This window comes from Sinocyclocheilus anshuiensis, unplaced genomic scaffold (genome assembly GCF_001515605.1).
Source record: "Sinocyclocheilus anshuiensis isolate Anshui unplaced genomic scaffold, SAMN03320099.WGS_v1.1 scaffold186, whole genome shotgun sequence".
Taxonomy (NCBI): Eukaryota; Metazoa; Chordata; class Actinopteri; order Cypriniformes; family Cyprinidae; genus Sinocyclocheilus; species Sinocyclocheilus anshuiensis.
In genome coordinates, this window is record NW_015542355.1 from 1,785,220 (window position 1) to 1,804,881 (window position 19,662).

General features: G+C 38.7%; 4 protein-coding genes across 8 annotated transcripts in view; 1 reads left to right on the plus strand and 3 right to left on the minus strand.

Annotated features, from left to right (window-relative positions):
- LOC107691658 (rab5 GDP/GTP exchange factor) overlaps nucleotides 1-4,932 on the minus strand; it is an 8,767-nt gene extending 3,835 nt beyond the window's left edge. Inside the window, exons 1-7 of one of the 3 annotated variants that reach the window (XM_016490395.1) lie at nucleotides 4,836-4,932; nucleotides 3,824-4,015; nucleotides 3,474-3,667; nucleotides 2,167-2,295; nucleotides 1,767-1,787; nucleotides 969-1,135; nucleotides 800-881 (exon numbers count right to left, since the gene is read on the minus strand). In XM_016490395.1, coding sequence (XP_016345881.1) covers nucleotides 800-881; nucleotides 969-1,135; nucleotides 1,767-1,787; nucleotides 2,167-2,295; nucleotides 3,474-3,667; nucleotides 3,824-4,002 — 772 coding nt within the window. In that variant the 5' untranslated portion in view covers nucleotides 4,003-4,015; nucleotides 4,836-4,932. The remainder of the gene's footprint in view (nucleotides 1-799; nucleotides 882-968; nucleotides 1,136-1,766; nucleotides 1,788-2,166; nucleotides 2,296-3,473; nucleotides 3,668-3,823; nucleotides 4,016-4,835) is intronic. The other 2 variants (XM_016490396.1, XM_016490397.1) reach the window with 2 other exon arrangements.
- A 1,423-nt stretch (nucleotides 4,933-6,355) lies between these two features.
- LOC107691660 (BTB/POZ domain-containing protein KCTD7-like) lies at nucleotides 6,356-9,125 on the minus strand. Its single transcript, XM_016490399.1, has 4 exons — nucleotides 8,582-9,125; nucleotides 7,203-7,372; nucleotides 6,848-7,026; nucleotides 6,356-6,772 (listed from the first exon to the last, which is right to left on the minus strand). The coding sequence occupies exons 1-4, from the start codon at nucleotides 8,876-8,878 to the stop codon at nucleotides 6,396-6,398; spliced, it is 1,023 nt and encodes a 340-aa protein (XP_016345885.1). The 5' UTR covers nucleotides 8,879-9,125; the 3' UTR covers nucleotides 6,356-6,395.
- Nucleotides 9,126-11,037: 1,912 nt separating this feature from the next.
- Nucleotides 11,038-12,382, plus strand: LOC107691659 (uncharacterized). The gene has a single exon (XM_016490398.1). It carries the CDS (start codon nucleotides 11,104-11,106, stop codon nucleotides 12,154-12,156), a length of 1,053 nt encoding a protein of 350 aa, XP_016345884.1. The 5' UTR covers nucleotides 11,038-11,103; the 3' UTR covers nucleotides 12,157-12,382.
- Nucleotides 12,383-14,494: 2,112 nt separating this feature from the next.
- Nucleotides 14,495-19,662, minus strand: part of LOC107691661 (homeobox protein cut-like 1) — a 150,208-nt gene continuing 145,040 nt past the window's right edge. For all 3 annotated transcript variants that reach the window (XM_016490402.1, XM_016490403.1, XM_016490401.1), the window contains one exon: nucleotides 14,495-19,236. In XM_016490402.1, coding sequence (XP_016345888.1) covers nucleotides 18,792-19,236 — 445 coding nt within the window. In that variant the 3' untranslated portion in view covers nucleotides 14,495-18,791. The remainder of the gene's footprint in view (nucleotides 19,237-19,662) is intronic.

A 19,662-nucleotide genomic window follows, 5' to 3' on the forward strand; every position in this document is an offset into this window, starting at 1 on the left:
TATATATATATATATACACACACATACATATACATATACACACACAGACACAAAAATCACACTGAAGTACTAAAATTACAAAAGTCATTAGTAAATTAAATTAAAAATGTAATTAAAAATTAAAAATTAAACTAAAATAAATAAATAAAACACAAAAGTTCAAATTAAAATAAAAAACAAAACCATAAAATTACTAAAACTAAAATGAAACCAAAACTGATATGAGCCATTTACAACCTTTAAAAAACTTTCCTCAGGTTCAGTCAAACAAGTTAAGCTACAATTTTTCAAACAAACAAAAAATTATTAAACATACATTCAGAGACAATTTATAAATTTGTCATGCTCTAACACAGAGCATGACAAGCATGTCATGCTCATAAAACTTTTTTATGAAGGGCCAAAATCTAATTTGATTGAGGGCTGTGGACCAAAAATAAATGTTGCATTATCAAAGGTCAACACGGGCCAACTGGTTTAGATATCTCTCTGCTCTAAAAACTCACTAATTTTAATGTCCCAGCCTGACCGTATTTAAAGAAAAATATTTTTGTAGATACCCCTGTCTCCCAAACAATTCTGCCTCCCTTAATAATTAGGCCCAACTACATACAAAACACAACCATTTTTGGTAATTTTTTATAAAATTCCATTACAACAAAACAACCAGACAGCAGATAAATCAGATTCAGTATCCGCTCTAATGGATTCAGTGAGTATTTAATTCAAATGATTTAAACCATTTAAGACTTTTTGACCAATTCAGTGCTGCCAAGTTTCTCCGAAGCATGAATTCTACCTTTAAAATGATTCATGAGTCGGTCAGACATGCCCTGATAGAAGTCCTGCACACACTCAGACAGTTCTTCAGCACTGAGATCCTTCAAATAAGAACAAATACAAAAGAATTTGTTTACTTAAATGATTAACATTCAAATTTGATGTGGGCACGTGACCCTGGTTCTCACCTTTTTATTTCCCATACTCTCTATGAAACCACGGCTCTGCTTGTGGATGTCTCTGCCAAGCTTCTGTAAGGTCTTGAGGAACTCCACAAAGTCTCGTGACACGCGATCGGTCTCGATGCTGGACTGACGGGTAATTGAGGGACTGGGCGTTTTACCCTCGTGGCTCTCTGAAGAACACAAATAAGCACACAGAATGTTTACAAACAAGCTCTATGAACATAAAGTTGATATTAAATTGGATCGGATGAAAATGGAAGTTCAAAAGTTAATTTTCATCACAGAATGCCATGTGAAATTAAGTAATTTCAACCAATAATATTCAAGAAAAAACTAATTATTTCAGTAGAAATATTCAGCTGAATTACACATGACATTCTGCACAGAATAAAGAAAAAACCCACTGAATAAACAATATAAAATGTTACATATCATATATTCATAAGTTGACTTGCAGCCCATTGAGAGGAAAACCTTCTCAGAAGTAGGCCATTCTACTAAAATATTGATCTGTTACCATGCCAACACCTTTGACATCAGAACAGAGTCAAAGACAGTAATAGAGTAGCTGAATGAATTGAGAGAGAATTCTGGTACTAGCATGCTGTGGCTAAATACTACACAAACAGATGTTCTAAATGCTGTTGCACCGGTCTTTCTAAATGCCCCACTGACAGTAATGGAGCGTTAGAAGGGTTTCAGCCTGAATGCATGCAGATCATATATATATAACACTGATGCACTGGTTTGTTTTCTATGATTTGTGCTGGAGGGCTACAGTGATGTGGCACTAACACCCACCTCTCAGCCTCGATACCAGAGCTGCCACCAGATTGACAAGAAAAAGAGGAGGACGCATGACAATGAGACAGTGAACATGAAAAAAAATGGTAGTGTGAATTCAATCATGTCTTTTGATGCACACACAACCAACATAGAGAAATGCACAAATACACACTAAACTACGGTATGGATCAGGGCAGTATGTTACAAAGAACAGCTGAGGGGAACATCAAATGAAATGGTTGCTGTACTTTGTGAAATACTTTTAGTAAAGACACTTTTAGACAGTTAGCTCTTCAACACAGAACATCAAATCGCACAAGGAATGCAGGTCCACCTCAGAAAAGATGAACACTGCAATCTCCACCCACGTTCCCTTTTCATAATCCCAGATTTTCCTCCAGGCTCTGTCTGTTACCTTCAGTGGGGGAGGCCATCTCCCAGGGTTGGGTAAAAATGCCCTTCAGATCCCTCAGGAGGTTTTCTCCATGGCTCTCCCTCCTGCCCTGCAACTTCTCCTCTTTCTCGCTTTCTTTTTCGGGGGGGACTAAAACACCCAGGGTAGGCAAGGGAAACGGGCGAAAAGGGGGTGAAATGGATGAAAAACGTGGGAGAGGTGGGGGCGGAGATCAGACAGAATGGCAGAACAGCAACGGGATGAAGGAAACAAACTGAGAGATGAAGGGTGGATCTCTTGTTCAAATAAAATCATCTCATAAGAACATGATGGACAAATGATAAAACCATGTGACAGCAAATGAATATATAACTATTAAATCAAGCAAGGATGACTTACACTACCATTGAAAAGTTTGGGTTCAGTAAAACAAGAAAGTAAAAAGAAAGTTTAATGCAGCAAGAATGCATTAAATTAATCAAAGGTGACAGTAAAGTCATGTTAAAAATGATTTCTATTTCAAATAAATGCTGTTCATTTGAACTTTCTATTCATCACAGAATCCTAAAAAAATGTAAACAAAATATGAACCGTTTTCAACATTGATAATAATAAGAAATCTTTCTTGAGCATCAAATCAGCATATTAGAATAATTTCTAAAGGATCATGTGACACTGAAGGCTGGATTAATGCTGCTGAAAATTCAGCTTTGCATCACAAGAATAAATTACATTTTATAATATATTAAAATAGAAAACTTTTTACTTTATTCATTCAGCCATGGTAAGCATAAGAGATTTATTTCAAAATCATAAAATCTTACTGATCCCAATGAACTTTTGAACGGTCTATACTTAATGTTTCAATGACAAAGCCTTTTAATTGCCAACATTCAGGTCCATTAAAGTAGTAATAATCTAGCATAAATTACAAATTGCTGTTTGGATGTTGCATGCAGACAATTTAAGGCTTTATCAGAGAGATGCCATCCAATGACAAGGTAAAATCAAACTGGGACTTTGTATGATGATGAGGGCAATCATTTGCATAAAAAATAAGCATGATTTCCAAAAGGAATCCAGAAGCAAAAGAATGTGTGATTTTGTATTTTGGGCTCTGTGAGAAAAGTGGCGACGCAAGAAAAACCTACAGCACTGACAAAAGTAAAGCTCCACTGTATTTTAAATCAGTTTTCACTTGTCCAACTAATAATAATTTTGTTGGTGGCAGATGAATAAGAACACACCCAGTCCTGGACATCAGCCAACTCCTACTGCAAAAAAACACGAATCACACTTATATCGCTCCAATCCCACATTCCTCGTACCTTTTTTAGGGGCCGTGCGGGAGGAGGGGCTGAAGAACTTCTTTACGGTGGTGACCTTACGGGTCTTCTCATTGGTTTTCTTCTCCTCAAACTTGGAGAAGGTGGCGAGAGATTGCTGAGAGTGGGACTGTGGAGGCTGGGTCTGAGAGGAACTGTGACTGCTGACATAAGCTGCCTCCTCTTCTCGCTGCAGCCTGCGACAGGAAGCACATCATTACAGCAATCTGTCTGAACATCATTTCTTCTTTATGAATGTCTTGATGATGCTGAATGTTTCTTTTAATTAATACTTAATGCGTGATCTAACAAAACTAAACCACTGGGGTTTAATTCCACCGTGTCCAACTCACTTCTCAGCCAGAGCCCAGTCCTCCTGGATCTGTCTCTGCCGAGCTCTCTGGTATTCCTCCCTCCAGCACTTGGAGCATAGGCCCTGCCATGCAGCGTTGCCATAGTAACCGCAGCCTTTCTTACACAGCAGTTCTGATTGGTCCACATGGATCCCCCGTCGCTCCGAGCGCTGACTCATCGTGTCCCTTTGTCTAGGTAAAGAAACATGTTTGTCATTGTGATCTGAATTTGCACATCTGGTCTGCAGTACATGCAGCAAGACAACTGGAGGTGGGTTACATAATGTGCTCTGCAAAAACATACAACTCTTGCAGAACATACCAGAGATGTCAAATCAGATATTCATACTTAGATTTATATTTCAGAGCTAAAGGGCAAGTAAACTAGTCAAATGCATAGTTTTAATAATTATACAGGGTGAATTCAGGTAAATTGGGACACTTGATGCCATTGAGATGTCTGGGGAAAATGTCCCAATTAACCTCAATTCACCTAACCTTACAAAAATTATGTCTAAATTATACTGCGAATTATTAAACAACCAATGACGCAGTAAATCTTCATCGAAATGAAAAAGTGAGTAGTTCAAACGTGTTTGATCTTGCGTCTTTATCATTTCAATGAAATAAATGTTTAAAAGCACAAACACTGATGACATGAAATTAAACTCCAGGTATTACATCATATAACGTTACTGACATCGTTCAATGCCGGTATGTTGTAGCTTAAACATTTTATTAATTGACTAATAGAGGGTTTAAAAGTAACCTAAAAAATACACTATCGACTGGTAATAACAGAATGTCATTCAATCCGCCGCAGGCAGACACGTCAAGCTAGCAAAACAGCTACGTGGCTAAAAACAAACGCAACAGCTCATTGTCAGCAAGATAGAAGATAAATATGTATTACTAGTCTAAAGCGATACTGAATAAAAATGAATAAAAAAACACTGAAAAACAACGGAAAGTTTCAGTATTCAATGTTAATCTACCGGACAGCGATAGATACCTCGTCGGCGGTCTCTTCTCCAGGGTCACAATTACATCATATCCTCGCGACTGGTGTATGGGTTGTGTGGGCGGGGCTATAGGTGGGCTGACCTCGGAATGTCAACACTCCCTATGACAAATACAGCGCATTCATCATCTTTTGTACATTTGTTATCCATGATCTATGATAATTGAAGCATTATTATAAACGTTTAAATGTAAAAGAAAAAAAAAGGATCTGCTTTTAATAAATTGCAAAATATATCGTTTATTATCAGCACAATAAGAGCCAGTACAATAATGCAATACAAACAACAGTATTCAACAAATGTACAACAGAACAAATATGCATCAGTTTAGACTTGAGCAACATAACGTAAACTGGGCAAAACTGAAACTAAATCCCAGTTAGGATTATCATGTGCATTTGAACTGGTATTAGATATTCTGCTGCCAAAACACAGAGAGCTGGTGCAACTTCACGTGGCCTTCACAGCTCTCACAGCAAACCAGTGAGAGACAGAGGTTTCAGATGACTAAAATAACAAATAATGCTAAATCATCTAAAATTGTTGAGGGTTATGGCAATTAAAAGCATAGACAAATGCTGTTGGCAACAGAAAATGACTTCATAAAGTGTCAAAGTAGCAAAATAGGCAATCTAACCTGCAATAAGGTGGCTAACAGTCTTTAGTATAATTTTACATATACTCCTTTTAATTCACATTCAGGTCATATTTATTTTAGTACATAAACTTATTCTAAAAAAAAAAACTATTTTGGGCTCTCCTTTAAGAACAGTTTATTTTTTTGACATAAATCAAAACTTTTATACTTTTATGTGATGTATGATTATTTTAGAAGTCTTTATGTGAAGCTTTGGGTGGCTGTAAATACCAGACATTTGTATTCTTGTTAAAGTCAGTATCTGCAGAGGTTGCATGATCTATGGTGTTCATTACTGGAAACATGACATGGATCAGGTCCTACATATATGTCATGTAAAACAAATTGGGTAAAGTCATTTTAAAATACTGTATGGAAAAAAAACATTTTTTTTTTAAAGAAATACATCACAAGCAATGACAGACTTTCAGTTTCCGAATATGGGTCCAGTTGACTGATTCTTCGATCAAACTGTTAATACAATCATTACATCTAACACGGAAACATGCTTAAGAGATGTCATATTTAGAACAGGAAACACTGTTTCACATAAGTTCACTTCCTGTGAGGACGATTCCAGAAAATGCCTTCAGAACTACAACTGGACGAAATGATTCCAGGTTTATTCTAAATTAACTAAGTTAAACAATTACTTACAAAAACTAAGGAATCAATAGAGCTGCCCATAAAAGAAATTTTGGGTTGCAAACCGCAGTTTCATGAAGAAACAAAAGAGCAAATGCCACAATTATAGCCATCTTTTTCAAAAGCTTGTCATTATTTCCACTCATTTCGAGTAGGACTCCATGATCCTGCTGGTTTCATATAACTGTAGACAGCAGCAAACATCATTTGCTCAGACTTGCACATCTCAGTTCTTGGCAAAAGAAACATCAGCTAAAACACCTCACCTTCACCACCAGGTGATTTTAAACTCATAGATTGGCCTTTTGCAGTAGTAGTGGTTAATGAGGTGTTTGTCACACACGCCGATGCATTGCTGGTCAGCAGAGATGCCACGCTCTGCCAGGTCACTTACTATGCAGTGAAGAAGGTCATAAACATCCGCCACTGCCTCCCAGGGCCCGAAGGACACGTCAACATCACAATGGTGCTCAAACAGCTTGGCCTCACTCTCCGAGCGCTCAAATCGCAGCGAATTGAACAGTGGTCTTTCATAAGGGGTGATGGGCATCTCCTCCTTGTAAACACAGATCTTCAATTTTGCAAAACGAGCCTTCCGCTGCATGGCACGAAGTTTTGCAATCTCCACGATGCGCTCAAGATTTTCTAGAAGAAAAGGGGACAATTGTTAAATCAACGGAAAACCCCTTTTTATTATTTTTATTTATGATTTTACATTACCTTTATAATAGGGCAAAAGATCAAGAAAAGCCTGTCGCACTTTCTCTCCGGTAAGTGGCTGCGTGTCTTCAAGGCTTTCCAAAAGAGGCCCAATAGCATAATACTGAGCTTCCCTGTGCACCGCACGAACACGGTCCCTCTGAGGCAGCTCACCCTCTCGCAAGAAATTCAGAATATCCCTAATGCCAGAGAAGTACATATAAGCATTTCTAATAAGCATCATATCAAGCAGTTATTTAAGTAATCCACTGATGAAATAATAAAGGCTGAATTCAGATAATCAAAATGTTTGCTTTGTATTTTTGGGTACTATAGGCACCGACCATAATCAGATTTTATTAATCTAAACACTAACCCAAAATATGCTCCGTCTCGGTCTATGAAATATCGTCCCTCTGCATCCCTGGGAATGTGGTGGCGGCCACTAAACATGGCAGCCAGCATTGTGTCCTCATAACGTCGCAGGGTGGAGAGCCGAGTGGCGAAATATGTTCCTCCTACATTCAGGGGGATGACCTCGGGGAACTATGGAGAGAGAGGAGGAACAGAAATAGATATTAGTCTATTTTTTTTATGTAAAAGACATTAGTATTTTACATTAGTCTGAAGGGACACTACTGCTCAAAAGTTTGGGGTAATACAAATGTTTTTGAAATAAGTCTCTTATGCTCAACTAAGATGTATTAATTTGACTAAAAACAGTAGTATTTTGAAATTTTATTAGAATGGAAAATAACAGTATTTTATTTTAATATATTTTAAAATTATGGCAGAAATGTAAAGTTATGGCAAAGCTGAATTTTCAGCAGCCATTACTCCACTCTTCAGTGTCACATGATCCTTCAGAAATCATTCTAATATGCTGACTTGGCACTGAAGAAACATTTCTCAAACAGTTCTTATTAGTATCGATACTGAAAACAGTGATGCAGAAAACCCATGATGCATTTTTTTAGGATTCTCTGATGAATTTAGCATTTAAGAGAACAGCATTTATTTGAAATAGAAATCTTTTGTAACATTATAAACGTCTGTCACTTCTGCTTCCTTGCCAAATAAGTGTTATTATTATTATTTTATTTATTTATTTTACTGACTACAAACTTTTGAACGGTAGTGTATAACATATATATCACTGCACTAAAAGTCATAGTTATGCACGGGAACTTCTTAACTATCTACTAGCAAAGCAGGATCAGTTCCCTCCCCGGTTCATTTGAATGCTGTTACATGTTTAATTAAATAATTCTCTTAAAACCCGTTGGCAATGATAAACAAAGGTGTTAGGCTAATCATATTACACATGTTGACACTGACAGGTCACGCAGGGTTGTCAACAGAAATCTGCGGCGACACCTTTAACATAATAGACCTGGCAAAACACGATTAGTTTAATCCAGCCGATATGATTTGATGGACGTGTGATATGAACCAATCAGAAACGACGTCCACCCGCCCCACTAGGATAAAGAACCAATCCGATTGCAGCAATCGGGGAGCAAACACGCTCAATAAATCTGTTGCCTATGGAAACGGTTATGATAAAGCACGGGAATCTGGGAAACTTTGACGCGGCTCCTCCAGATGATCTTTTGGAAAAACAAACAAACAAACAATTAATGGGGCGAAACGCAGATGGACGGGGGTATTTTAATTTGCATTTAACTTCTATGCATTACACTAAACTACCCTGTTATAAAAATAGCACATCCTCTTTAAACCTCGGGGACTTACCTCCTCAGGTGCGTCTAAAGTGCGAAGGGACTTCCCTAGATTAAGATTAGGAATAGGTATAGCTGGTTTGCGATACACCTCTTCCCCGGTGTCCGCGCAAGACATCGCATCTCCCTGTTTCTCAGTGTCACTCGCAGCCGAAAACACCACCATCACTCTCGGCTGAGGAGGGACCGTCCGCCCCTCCTGCGCGAACCTCCTCACCCGTGATGCTGCCATTTGGAGCGGAGCTGCTGCGCTAAAGGAAGGCGGAGGCGGTTCTCCGTTCGGGGTTTCGCCTGCTCCATTATGCTGCATGCACACACCCACAGCAGGTTTGATACGAGTGTCTATTAAGGCCCACACGCGGACTGTCAGCGACTGTTATGATGTCCAGGAGGACGGCAGGGTAGCACAGCACACCCCGAGCGAGAGGTGTGGTCTGCAGGCTGGTCAGGTGGATGCGAGACCGCTCGTGTGCGCTGTAAAGCACGTACGCAAGTTACGTATGTGACAGCGTACTGCTAGAATGTTTTCAGCTGTGTGCTCCGCGACAGACGTAAACATGAACAGATTTACAAACGTGCGTGACTTGTGTAACGTACACGCACGCAGTTGCAGTTCATCAGACGTCACTTTTATTTAGGGCAGAGTTGAAATTAGTTGCATATTTATAATACATAAATAACTGCCAATACAATGCACAAGATACAATTTGCAATCATAGAAATTCCCCTATAAATATTATTATATAGCATACAGTATAAATGTTATTTAGTTATGAACAGTAGGGTGATTAGACACCACTCAATTGCGTGGGGCCCCAAAACTCTAAACATACCCCTGGTCATGAACTAGTTTTAGTTGGCAAGCAGCACATTACTTGAATTAGTTAAGTGATTATGTGTGTATGTAATAACATTGATAATGTTAATTTTTTAACTGAACAGAATTTTAATAGGGCCCTTAATTTAAATGATTCAGATTTGTTTTGTCATTCTGTCATTTTCTCATGTCCACAGAACAACTAAAATTATGGAGGACGAAACCTGCAAAAACAATAAATAAATAAATACACAAATAAATAAATAAATGTGTGCATAAATACACGTATTCTTGTTTAAATACATAAATAAATAATTATATATGTAATGAAAGTAGGCAAATAAATAATATAAATTGGTGGGCAAATGGAAAATGTTTAAGGAAATGCTAAACTCATCCTAACTATTTTCCTTTGATCACTCATTTATTTCTGAATGTAGTTCCACATTTTTTCCCCTCTGCGCAACATGCTAATGAGAGGGTGTCAATTATGCAAGAGTAGGCGGATCGTGTGTGACGCGCTTGAGCGTTTGCCTGCGCATGCGTATTAACTTCATCAGTCAAGGGGACGGATTATTATCTTACACTTTTTCAAAGGGTTAGTTTTGTAGTTATAATCATGAGACAGCTAAATCATAAAAGATTTTAAGTGGCCAATGTAAAATATTAATGCTTACATAGCTCTTAATTGCAATACTGAACCGTTATTTGCTTAATAAACATACTTTTGTCGCCTGTATTTTCTGTTCTGATAACTAATGAGGAAAAAACTGTCTGTTCCTCGATTAAACCACTTCATACCAGTCATCTCAGGATGACCATGGGATACTGATATTACAGTTGTCTGTAGCCGGAGACTCAAAAGTCACAGATACTATGGAAGCCCGTTTCCGCCACAGTTGAGAAAAAATATAATTCTGTAAGTCATAATAATGAGAAACTTTCTCGTAATAATGACTTAGTATCTCGTAATAATGAGAAACTTTCTCGTAATAATGACTTAGTATCTCGTAATAATGAGAAACTTTCTCGTAATAATGACTTAGTGTTTAGCATTTCCTTAAACATTTTCCATTTGCCCACCAATTTATTTTATTTATTTGCCTACTTTAATCACATGTTTAATTATTTCTATATGTATTTAAACAAGAATTTGTGTATTTATACAGACATTTATTTATTTATTTGCATATTTATTTATTTATTTGTGTATTTATTTATTTATTGTTTTTGCAGGTTTCGTCCTCCATATAAAATAACTGAATTTTCTATACAATGAAATGTCTATAATTACATTATCTACAAAAAAGTGATTAATTTGCAATAATAATACTAATAATGATAGTGTGTCCATTGAGTTACTATCACGGATCTATAATAGAGAACATTATATATAGATCAGTGGTTACTATACACTTTATGCCCTGATACTTGGACCTATACTAGTTTTTTTGTTTGTTTTTTTTATAAATAAATAAATAACCCCCAAAAAATAGGTTCAAACATTTCAAACTCCAGTAGGAACTGAATTGTAGAAACGACCCTAATACTACAGTCTCTGCACAGTCTATTATGTAACCATTATGATGAAACAACAACCTGAACGCCCCACCAATCTCTTACCTGGAAATATTCTTCTCGCACTGCATTGGTAAAATTTCACTCAGCCTGCAAAGAAGCTCAATTCTGATTGGTCGACTTGCGGTACGCGGAAACAGATGATGCTTTCTTTAGTTGATCCCTGCGCAATGGCGGAAGTCAGGCTGCGGTTCGGGAGAGGGGCTTACAAGCTTTTAAAACCGGGAAATCTCCCGCATTTGGATAAAGACTGTAAACTGGTTCCAACGACAACTTATGTTGCAGTTCTAATAAATTCACCACAGCTCTGTGAGATTCGAAATGACCGTGTCCAAGCAGCTGAAAGACCGGCAGCTCTGGAGTCTACAAAGGGGGCTGTGAACACACTCTTTACCTGTGCTGGTGGAGATGCAAACAGCGTGAAAGGGCGGTTGGACCTCAATTCTGGAAATGTTAGTACATGGACTGACTGCCGTGGATCGACGTCTAAGGCATCTGCAGTTCACATGTCCTCCTGGAGGAACTCGTGTTTGAGAACTTCTGGAAAACTCCCTCTCCCGTCCAGTCATACTCTTTATGGACCTCCAAGTGATTATTTAGGGCAGTTTATGTCTTTAACCAGAGCTTATAGTGGCACACATGATAAAGGCAGTCCGTTATACAAATCAAAGTCTGCTTATTATGATATTTTGGAAGTTTCTTCGACCGCCACGCACGTACAAATCAAGACTGCTTACTATAAACAGTCCTTCGTATATCACCCGGACAAGAACGCAGGGAGCGAGGAGGCCGCGTTCAGGTTCTCTCAGATCAGCGAGGCGTACAGCGTCCTGGGTAATAAAGCTCTGAGGAGGAAATACGACCGTGGGATCCTGAGTCAAGCTGACCTGCAGGGAACCAGCAAACCCGCCGGCAGAGAGAGTCCAGCATCAGGACAGCAGAGCAGAACCCGACACTCTCCCTCTGTTGGAGCCGCCCAGCAGAACATCTTTGACTTTGATACCTTCATCAGATCACACTATGGAGAACAACTTAAGAGAGAGCAGGAGATCCGGCAGCGCAGAGAAGAGCTCATCAGGAAAAAGAAGGAGCTGTATGAGGATATGAAACTGGGCAGGATGAAGGAAATCGCTGTAGGGATGATGCTGGCAATGGCTGTGATGATCTTATTTAGCCTAAAGTCTAGCAAGTGAAGACACAGGGATACTTGAAGCATATCTCCCATTTTAACAGCTTAGAGTTGGTTTTGATTAAAAATAATGTGCCAAATCACACAAATATATGGTACTATGTCGTATTTAAAAAAATTTTTTTTGCAACAAATCCTTACCCAAAAGTAAATACAAAATACCCTTTAAAATTATGACCTTAAGGTGTTTGTTGAAATTTGGAAATGTTTTGTGTGTGTATATACACTGAACAAAATTATAAACGCAACACTTTTGTTTTTGCCCCCATTTTTCATGAGCTGAACTCAAAGATCTAAGACTTTTTCTATGTACACAAAAGGCCTATTTCTCTCAAATATTGTTCACAAATCTGTCTAAATCTGTGTTAGTGAGCACTTCTCCTTTGCCGAGATAATCCATCCACCTCACAGGTGTGGCATATCAAGATGCTGATTAGACAGCATGATTATTGCACAGATGTGCCTTAGGCTGGCCACAATAAAAGGCCACTCTAAAATGTGCAGTTTTATCACACAGCACAATGCCACAGATGTCACAAGTTTTGAGGGAGCGTGCAATTGGCATGCTGACTGCAGGAATGTCCACCAGAGCTGTTGCCCGTGAATTGAATGTTCATTTCTCTACCATAAGCCGTCTCCAAAGGCGTTTCAGAGAATTTGGCAGAACACACAACTGCAGACCACGTGTAACCACACCAGCCCAGGACCTCCACATCCAGCATCTTCACCTCCAACATCGTCTGAGACCAGCCACCCGGACAGCTGCTGCAACAATCGGTTTGCATAACCAAAGAATTTCTGCACAAACTGTCTCAGGGAAGCTCATCTGCATGCTCGTCGTCCTCATCGGGGTCTCGACCTGACTGCAGTTTATTAATATATACATAATAAATATACACAGTACACACATATGTAAACTTATTTTGGATGTGATTAATCGTTTGACAGCACTAATATATGTGTGTGTGTGTGTGTGTGTGTGTGTATATATATATATATAATAAAAACTGATTCAGACTATTTGATCCTTAACGTTTGAATATTTATTGGTAATAGAACATTGAAAATGGTTTATCTGTAATGGATGCCATTGGTTGTAGCTATAACTGTTTGCTCTACCTCATTTGTTAAACTGTATTCAAAGCAATATGATTATGGAGCATGATGTATTTAAACTGCTAGTAAACACTGATGGCATTATTTTGCACAAAGGCCCTTGGTAAAAAAACGGCCTTGGTTTATAATTATTAGTCTGGCTTCATTTCACCTGAGCCCCTAATTTAAGTTTTAGAATAACTGACAAGTGTTGTGTACAAAATAAATGTCTGTCACTCGAAAGTAAATTAAAGTGTAATTTAGTCACTTTGGTTCAAATTCAAGATTGGTGGAAATGTTCTGGAGTCGTGGTTGGCTAACTGTTAAGGATGTAGGCTGCTAACACAAGCTGTGGGTTCAATCTGAAATTGGAATGGATATGGAGATTTGCTGAAATTACAATAAATCAATTTAAATGTGCCTTCTGGTTATATACTTTATAAAAAATAAATTATTTAAAAAATTTCAGTTACTGTCTTCTGTTTGTGTGGAAGTGTGGTATTTCTAGCTGTACATGCTTATTTTTGAAGCTTTTGTATGTTGTGGTTTCATTTAGACCCTTAACATATCCCTATAACCGATATATGCATATATATATATATATATATATATATATATATTGTAGGCTGTTACCACAAGCTGTGGGTTCAATCTGAAACTGGAATGGTTATGGAGATATACTGAAATGACAATAATTCAATTTAAAGGTGCCTTCTGGTTATTTAAACAAATGGATGAATATGAATACTGTGGAAAGAAAATAAATAATTCAAAATAGTTCAGTAACTATCTTCTGTTTGTGTGGAAGTGTGGTATTTCTAGCAGTACATGTTTATTTTTGAAACCTTTGTATGTTGTAGTTTAATTTGGCCCCTTAAAATGTCCCCATAATGTGCATGTGTGTATATATAACTGTTGTAGTCATAAAAACATTTACACATCATGCAAACGATGTAGTTTGCACATGCTCTGTGCTGCTTGAACATGGCTTCAAATTCCTGACATCAGAAATACTCAAATAAATGCAGAGTACAGTGGTAATGTGTTTGTACAAAAGATATTTACTTCAGTTAATACACCTATGGTGGTAATGAGGAATAATAATAATAATTATAATAATAATAATGAATTTCAAACATTGATATTGCTTTTTTCATGTTGGATTAGAACTGTAACAGCGCTGGGAACAGAATACAAGACTACATGATGATACACAAAGGAAAAACCAACCAAACTAAATACATATCAAGAGAACAAAGTGGAAGAGTCTTTATTCAGGTAAAATGGAGGATTCAGCTCCATCTTGTGGTTCAAAACCATGACACATAGAAAAATAAACCATACAACTGTCGTTAGCAGGTGTAAGAGGGAAAGTGTCACCAACAAACTAATGGACAAAAGGACTGTGCTAAACCAAGGTTCTACCTGAGCTTTGAGAGACCTACGGAGAATCTATAGGATACCAGCTTGTGTTGGGAGCTGCCTGTCATATTTCATTACAAGGCTTCATATTACCCATATTACAGCATACAGAGCAACACCAGAGAGAGAAAGAGATCTGAATGTCATGATCCAGACATCCAATTTCCATGGATTGTTGGTCGAAATTAATCGTGATAACTGTGTTGCTCTCGCTGAGACAGATGTATAATCGTCGTGCTCGCCTCACATGTAACAATTACAACAACTTTGAAAACAAAAGAGAGAGAGAGAGAGAGAAATCTCTATCTGGGATACAATGAAACAAATTGTTCAGAACATATTGTCTCAGGTGAAGAAAGAACATACTGTCTCAGGAAGTGATGTAAGTGTGAGGGAATAAACGAGGTAACAATCATGACAATCACTAGCGAACTAAGCTACGGACACATCTACATTAATGCTGCTACTCGTGACTACCAATGTAATATCAATAATGATGATATTTTTTGTTGCTTTGTTTTTATTTTTTTATCTTTTTTATTTTTTTTAAGAAATCATATACACGTGCTGTCTGTGCAGTCGTATGTTGATGTGTTTCGTCATCTGCAATACTTTCCATAGAAAAATATTTGCAAAAAGCAGAGAAAAAGTGCTGGACATCTGCATCGAGAATCGTAAGTGTTTTTCTACGTGTTTCATGCTATGGTATCAACAGTACGGTTACCGTTTCAGTCGGTGAGAACGTGACAGACATAAAAAAGCGTCCTTGATACAAACCAGATTTAAATGTGCTCCTAAATGTGTTTTCTTTGTCTGTGTTCAATTGAAATCACATGTTTATGATCAGAAAAGAGTCTTCACAAGTTGATTTGTCTGTTTTGACAATTTGGTCCACACTTCAGTATAGTCTACAAATCATTTCAAGAGTTTCCATACACCAAATCCATCTGTGAACTTCCTCCAGCATGGGGGAATCTTACTGTTAAAATACAATAACGTGGTCAAAATCATCTGAAATGATTAAAACGACATTTGGGACAAATAAATGTGAAGTTAACCGATCGAAATGGCCATTGTAAAACTTTTTTTTTTTTTTTTGTAAGAACCAAGCCTGAATCCTGGGACAGCTGTTTTCTCTCAGATAAAACAACACAGACACCCTAAGAAGTACAGAATATTATGACCTGAGACTAGATGAGACCTTATTATTAAACTTGCTGGCGATACTTCCAATCACTTAGGCTATTTGGAATGAAGACGACGCGAACAGTTTTCAGTGAAGGCACTCCAATGTTAGAGAGAAAGTTCGAGAAACAGTCACGGGCTTTCGACATTTTCGTATATTCCGATAAAAACATTGGTTCATGAAGTATCTCTCTCTGTGCTTTCGTTAGGTCTTAAAGAGACAAATTTGATTTTAATTATTCATTGGCACACATAAAAAAAGGCCAAAGGTAGTTTTAAGCCGACTTTGTTCTTCAAGATTCATCGGCATAGATTTTAACGCAAAAAAAAGTCCAATTCCTCAAGGTGCAGGTCAAAGCGACAGCTAATTTCAGTGACGTTAACTACCAGTTGTTCACTGGATCATTATAGCAACTAAGCTTGATTGCGATTTATAAACGTACGTTATCTCAGAACGTTCGCAGGTTAATTAATTACCTGAAAATCCAATTCAAGAGCGTCAATCAGTTTGCCTTTGTAGTGAACACAGCCAAACGCAATTCATCTTGAATTGTAATCTTTAAAAATAGTTAAACCATCTAAAATGAGTACTAATTAAAATCATTAATGCAATACATATAAATTCTGCTTCCTTTGTCAATGTAGTAACTGTTCATCCAGCTCACTAACAGAGTACATATATGGGGAAAAAAGAAAATAAAAATGATAATCTTCAGAATTAATCAATAGACATGTATCAAAAGTACATCATTTAAATGTAATCCAATACTGCCGGCAGTCTATTAGTCTAAAAATATGTAACCTGACCTTTTATAGTCCCTTCCATTACAAAAAAAGAACACGTATAACAATATAAGACATCAATATGTAAAAGACAGTATCTATAAATAAGCAAACCACACCAACAAACAAAAAAAATATCTACCATTAGTTTATGCGTGTAAATAAAAAGAACTTAAGTGTACTATGTGATATGCTGCAGGACTGCTAAATAGCTTAGGGACGTGAGGAGGTGTTTGCTTCCACTGCCTGTGGCGAGTAGTAGTAGTAATATACAAATATAGATCGCTCTTGTCAACAATCACAATCACACACACACACACACACACACACTCAAGGTTCGCACACAGACGAGCGCGTGGCACCATCGATCTGCGCTTTCGTTCACAAAATCAACTGCATACAATGACACAAGGGCCAGAGGTGAAAGGTGAGCAGGTTTCGAAAGGTGTTTCAGGAGAGAAAGAACGGTTCTACAGAGGTGCAGAGTCCTTGCCGCGTCCTCTGCCGCGCGCGTGTAGAGATTCACCTCAGGCTGCTAACGTTAAAAGAGCTTTTCATTCACAATCTACATATTTTCCTCTTTTTTTTTCAAATGTGGATGAAAATGTGTCCGAGTCCTCCGTCATATACAGTATGAAGAAAAAACAAAAGTCCATTTCGCAAGGTGTTTTTCCAGTCGTTTCGGAGGACAGATGCGTGCCGTGAACATACTCGGTAGTGTTGCGGACGCCACGAAAAGCTCGTTTACGGTTGGGTGAACAGTGAATGGAGAAGCTGGTGAAAAACCTGAAGTTTTGAGTTTGCACGAGAGCGATTGGTTAGGTGGGTTTCCCCCCGCACTCAGCGTCCGGTACCCTGGTGCTGAGGACCAGCCCATACAGTGCAGTGGCCCACGGCCACACCATAGAATTAGAATTTAGAACACCATAGATATTGGATTAGAATTGTAATTCTATGGGCCTAAACTGCCCAACTTGGTTAGAGGTCTCTGATGTATGGTTCTATTATAAGAGGATAAAAATCAGGCATGTTCATTCTCTTTAAAAAATATCTTGTCAGGAATATTTACTCAAAGTACTGTACAAATCCTTTTTTCTTCTTCACTATCTGTCATTGTTTTGGCCTAAAATGACGTTTATTATTAAACAAGACCTCCACGGGCTTCAAAACTCAAGTCGCGGAGGCGATTAAAGCTATGGAAAAAAATTAACGCGCGCTACCCTTACACGAGACCTAAATAACAATAAAAATTGACACTTTGCTATCGAGTTACGAAATTTCTCCCGTCTCCCATTTGTGTCGACCTTACAACAACAGTATGAATTTTTGCGTGATCATGGATTCTAATTTACGACGATTATTTTAATTCACGTGATTTTTTTCTCTTTTAGGCCATTGGCGTGTAAAATCAAAAGGAGTGCTGTTTAGAGTCAACTGACTGTGCAATCTCTCGGTGGCAACTTAATTGCTATAAAAAGGATTTTCTTCTCACATCTGAGAAGCTTCCAAACTGTGAAAATAATGCGGGTTCCATTACGCTGGAATCCATTGCGTACTAGAGTTGCATAGCCATTGGATGGCCTCCTCTGGGGTAGGGAGGGAGAGGCAGGTGGGACGGTGCACCCGTGTTCCTTCAGCCAACACTTGCTTTTAAACTGCTTGACTTTTGGCTTGAAACCGGTTCGAACTAGTCTCTGCTGACGGCCGAAGCATATGTGATACAAAAGAGGAAACTCCCAAGAGACTTGAGAACTGATAAATTATTGTAACAGTTATTCAGCTTGTTGGTGAGAACGTCTCTATTAGAAACAGAGACACTGTGATTTCATAGTGTGTATTTGTTGTTGTTTTTTTTTGTGACTGTCACCAGTCTTGAGAATATTTTGTGGGAACGCTCCCTCTCCTGTGCTTTTCAGTTTTGTGTCTTCACCATTAGCCAATGGTGTCACAGCCCTGTGGCCAGCAGGGCCGTTCAGTGCTTCACAAAATAAACAGACTAAAAACTTGGTTTCCTTTTCTTGTTCTTGTCTCTGATAGCCCACTTCTAAACAGCAAATCGAAAACCCTTAGGTTAACCGGTGTGTGTGCACCAGGCTTGGCCGGGTTAGCTCAGTGAGGGACAAAGTGAAAATAAAACAACAACATGTCGGCGCTTTAGAACTCCCATTCATGAGGCTCGTCGCGGTTTGCCGCTTTCTCCAGCCTGTGGATGATGTTGTTGAGGTTGGCTGCCTTCTTCTTGCGCAGACTGCTGTCCTTTGGGTTTCGGCAGGGGGTCGCCGTGGCAGTGGTGGAGGATACAGACTCCGGGATGCCGAAGAGGCTGTCTATGATGCCTCCTTGTGGCCTGCTGGTGCCTGAGGCGCTGGGGAACTCAGCCTCGCCCTCTTCGTCTCTGTGGCTGAGGCTGGGGCTCTCCAGGAGGCCCTTGCACTCCTCGGAGCCGCTCGGTCGGCCCTCCGCGGTGCTGTCAGACTCGGTGCCATCGCAGCTGTTGTCTCCTTCGCCCCCAGACTTCCCAGGCCGCGCTGAGGGGGACCCGTCTTCGCCGGCCGCCGCCTGGATCTCTTCGATAAAGAGCTCTCGTCGGATACGGGATCTGTGGGAACAATGAACGAGACTCGTAAGAGAAGGAACAAAGGCAGGTGGACGTGTAAGCAAGTATACTTGGGTTTTACACGTACGTTAGGGTATGGGTACAGTGCCAATTTTTATAACCATAGAAACAAAGAAGCTGAGGACGAGTTCCTTAGCACCTCATACTATGGCTTATACATGTGCTTTGAAATCTTGAATAAGTTTGTCCACAAGGTGGCAATACTGGCCCAGATCATTGTTTCACAGTCGAAAAAAAAAAAAAACGAAGGAGACAGAACAAGAATAACAAACCACTGAAGACGGCAACAACACTAGACGCTGGTTTTATTGCAACCAAACTTCCCAAACATTTCGTTTCATATTTCGTCTCAGTATGACATCATAGTGAGACGAAAGACTACCTCTGGAGAAGATCTATGCCTACTTC